This window comes from Echinops telfairi, unplaced genomic scaffold (genome assembly GCF_000313985.2).
Source record: "Echinops telfairi isolate 266 unplaced genomic scaffold, ASM31398v2 ScPeMD7_7475;HRSCAF=8513, whole genome shotgun sequence".
Classification (NCBI taxonomy): Eukaryota; Metazoa; Chordata; class Mammalia; order Afrosoricida; family Tenrecidae; genus Echinops; species Echinops telfairi.
The window spans coordinates 22,769,824-22,773,420 of NW_022111379.1; the positions used below are offsets into that span (position 1 = coordinate 22,769,824).

A 3,597-nucleotide genomic window follows, 5' to 3' on the forward strand; every position below is an offset into this window, starting at 1 on the left:
TGTTGTGCTGGGGACATTTGGAAAAATCCACCGACTCTTTTGGATGCCACAATGAAGGGGTGCTACACGTATCTAGTTGGTAGAGGTCAAGGATGCTGCTGAACATCCAAAAATGCACAGAGCAGTCTTCCCCCCACAAGGACAAAAATTTTCTAGACAACAATTCAGCTATCTTTATCCTAATTTTAAAATTTGATCATCTTGTTTTTTATTGTTTGGTGCCAGTCAATTGGTACAACAGAGCAAAATGTGCATCCTTACAACTATTCCTATGTTTGAGCTTATTGCTGTATCCATTGTGCCAACCCATTTCAGTGAGGGTCTTCCCCCTTTTTACTGACCTACTTTAATAACGATGATGTCCTCCTCTCAGGACTAGACACTCTTGATAACAGTCCAAATACCTTAGACAATGTCTCTCCACTCATGCTTTTAAGATGCATCCTGGCCATTCTTCTTCCAAGACAGATTTGTCCATTATTCTGGCAGGCCACAGGTATATTCAGTACTTCCCCCAACAGGATGATTCAAATGAATCAATTCTTCTTCTGTTTTGCTTATTCATTGCCCACCTTCCACATGCCTTTCAGGCCATTAAAATACCAAAGCTTGCAACAGGCACACATCAGTCCTCCAAGTGAAATGCTCGCTCACTTTAAAAAGATCTGTCTAGTTCTTTAATGCTCCCTTCCCCCCACCATCATGACGCCAGTTCTACCGGAGCAAGTACAATGGAGCATAATCAAGGGCTCTCGACACATGGAATTCAGGACAGATAAACCCCTGAGGAACAGCAATGGGAGTAGCGATACCATGAGGGTAGGGGGGAAGTGGGCGAAGAAAGGGGAGAAATGAAACAGACTGCAATGATGCACAATCTGCCCCACCCCCCACCCCAGGGTGACAAACAACAATAATGTGAACAAAGTGAGACAGCGGGTGGTATAAGATATGAAAATAATAATAATGTATAATTTATCAGGGGTCCATGATGGTGAGAGGGAGGGGAGGAAGGGGGAAAAAAGAGGAGCTGATACCAAGGGTTCAAACAGAAAAAATATTTTGAAAATGATGAAGGTAACATATGTACAAAGGTGCTTGATACAATTGCTGTATGGATTGTTATAAGAACTGTGAGAGCCCCCAATAAAATGATTTATTAATAATAAAGGGAAAAATATTTTGTCCCAGATTTGTGCACTCTCCTACATTGTGTGATTTTGACGTGGATGAGCCCGGATTGCGAACCCAAGCAAACGAAACCCTTTGATGACGTCACTATTTCCTGCATTTATCCTGATGCCGCTGATGGGTTCAGGTGTGATCATTTGGCTTTCTTTCTATTGAGATCGAGGTAAACCACAGGGAAGGTGGTCGCCTTTGATGTTCATCAGCAAGTGCCTCAAGTTCTCTTGTTGCCACCAGGCTGTGCCATCTGTTTATCCGCAGGTTTTTAATGAGTCTTCCTCCGATCCTCATGCTGTGCTGGGCATCACATGACGTTCGCTCAGATAGACTCTCCTCTCAGAGAAATGGCTGGGTCCAGAAAGAAGCAGTTTCTGCGGAGCGCAGAAGGAGGCAGCCTGGTTGTGCTCCCCTTCCTGGGGGCAGTTGGGGGTGTGATTCATACCTGCCGCTTAATGTGAACCCGGAATAAAAAAGGGCAGGCCATCATTTCAGGATACAATGACTAAGATGAAACTTCAATAACCTAACTGTTTTATTGCTTCTTTTTTTCTCGCAGTGACAGTAAACATCGTACTTTTGATAACTTTCTCCCTAGCTAGATATGAAGAGAGAATGCTAATGAACCATCAAGCATCATCAAGAGGGAATGGGAACAAGCACCTGGCTCATAGGTCCACTGCCTGCTCACACAGGGCGCTAAATTCACTCTGGCAGTTTCTATAAAACAAATGAGCTGTGGAGAAATGCTTTGCTGGCGGTGCACCTACAACTTAAAATATTTCTCACTAGGAAATAAACAAATACACTGAACATATACAAACACACGCCCAAAGAATAAAACTCTTCTCTTTCTCTGTTGGCTAAAACGACAGGGCAGACATATTTCACGATATGCAGAAACCATATCTCGGTACTGAATTAATTCAAACACATAAATTCAGAGTAGAGAAGATTAAATATGGGCAACTTCAACCTAACCAAATGCCCGAATAATAACTAGTTGAAAGGCTTGTTATTTAATAAGCACAAAGACTAGTTATTTGGCTACAACCTCCACTTTCTTCATAAAATCCACTTCAAAACAAAGATGATGTTGGAAGATATTCTACTCTTTGAACCATTCCCACTTGATCCTTGGAGGGAAAGTCATTTTATATTAGCCTTACAAACATTTCAAAACTTAAATGGCAAGCCAGAATTTTAAACATTTCAAAACTTTTAGGTCTTTATTTTATTGCTATGGTTACATAAAAATTACAAGAGTAAAAATAACAAACACATTTTCCTCTCTGGAAAAGTTTGGAAAATAGAAAATTTTACCAAACCAATATTTGTAGATTTTATATTTTAATTTACTTTTCTATGCTGTGTCACAAACAGTTGTTCTTAGCCATCTTTTTACAAAGATGGACATGATATATCCAATAAAAGAAATAAATAGTTGTTTAAAAAAACAGCTTTTCACGAAGATGGCGCCGAGGCGAAGAAGGAAGCTCCTGCCCCTCCCCAAACGGAAGCCAAAGCAAAGGCTTTAAAAGCAAAGAAGGCCGCGCTGAAAGGCGTCCACAGTCCCCCCAAAAAGATCCGCACGTCACCCACCTTCCTGTGGCCGAAGATCCCGAGACTAAGAAGGCAGCCCAAATACCCTGGGAAGAGCGCCCCCAGGAGAAATAAGCTAAACCATTATGGCATCATCAAGTTCCCCTGGACCACAGGGTCTGCCATGAAGAAAACCGAAGATAACAACACACTTGTGTTCATTATGGATGTCAAAGCCAACAAACATCAGATCAAACAGGCTGTGAAAAAGCTCTATGACCTTGACATAGCCAAGGTCAACACCTTGATCAGGCCTGAAGGTGAGAAGAAGGCATGTGTTCCACTGGCTCCTGACTATGACGCGTTAGATGTTGCCCACAAAATTGGAATCATCTAAACTTAGCCCAGCTGGCTAATGCTAAATATAAACTTTTTCAACATGAAAAGAAATTAGCCAAAAATACAAGAATGGGGAAAATAAATGTAATCTGATTAAAAACACTTCAAAGATGGGACACATGTTTGTTTTTTGTTCACTTAAGTTTTGAAAAAAGGGAAGCAGGGAAGGGTAAGGAAGGAAAGTGAAAAAATAGGAGAGGAGAAAGAGGCTGCTTTTTTTGGTGTTCAGAAAGAACTTAAATTCAATTCCATCACATTCTTACAAATAGTATCTTCTTTTGCATCCTGAACAATTCCATAAGTCATTGTAAATCTTAGAAATACCAGCTTATATTTCAATAAATAATTGCAAAACACGAGCTCAGTATATCTTATATCCAACTAAAATACCAGGGTCCTTCATTTTCATAACAATTGTACCCCTATCGTTCATTGCTTTGGATAAAATAAACTTAATCTGTCTTCTTCTCT

The 3,597-nt window shown here is 40.5% G+C and overlaps 2 protein-coding genes across 24 annotated transcripts in view; one reads left to right on the forward strand and one right to left on the reverse strand.

The window, feature by feature from the left end:
* Window positions 1-3,124, forward strand: part of LOC105978327 (60S ribosomal protein L23a-like) — a 5,820-nt gene extending 2,696 nt beyond the window's left edge. Inside the window, exon 2 of the mRNA XM_045285648.1 lies at window positions 2,646-3,124. Coding sequence (XP_045141583.1) covers window positions 2,646-3,124 — 479 coding nt within the window. The remainder of the gene's footprint in view (window positions 1-2,645) is intronic.
* NRXN1 (neurexin 1) overlaps window positions 1-3,597 on the reverse strand; it is a 1,284,195-nt gene that overhangs the window by 959,234 nt on the left and 321,364 nt on the right. The window lies entirely within an intron of this gene.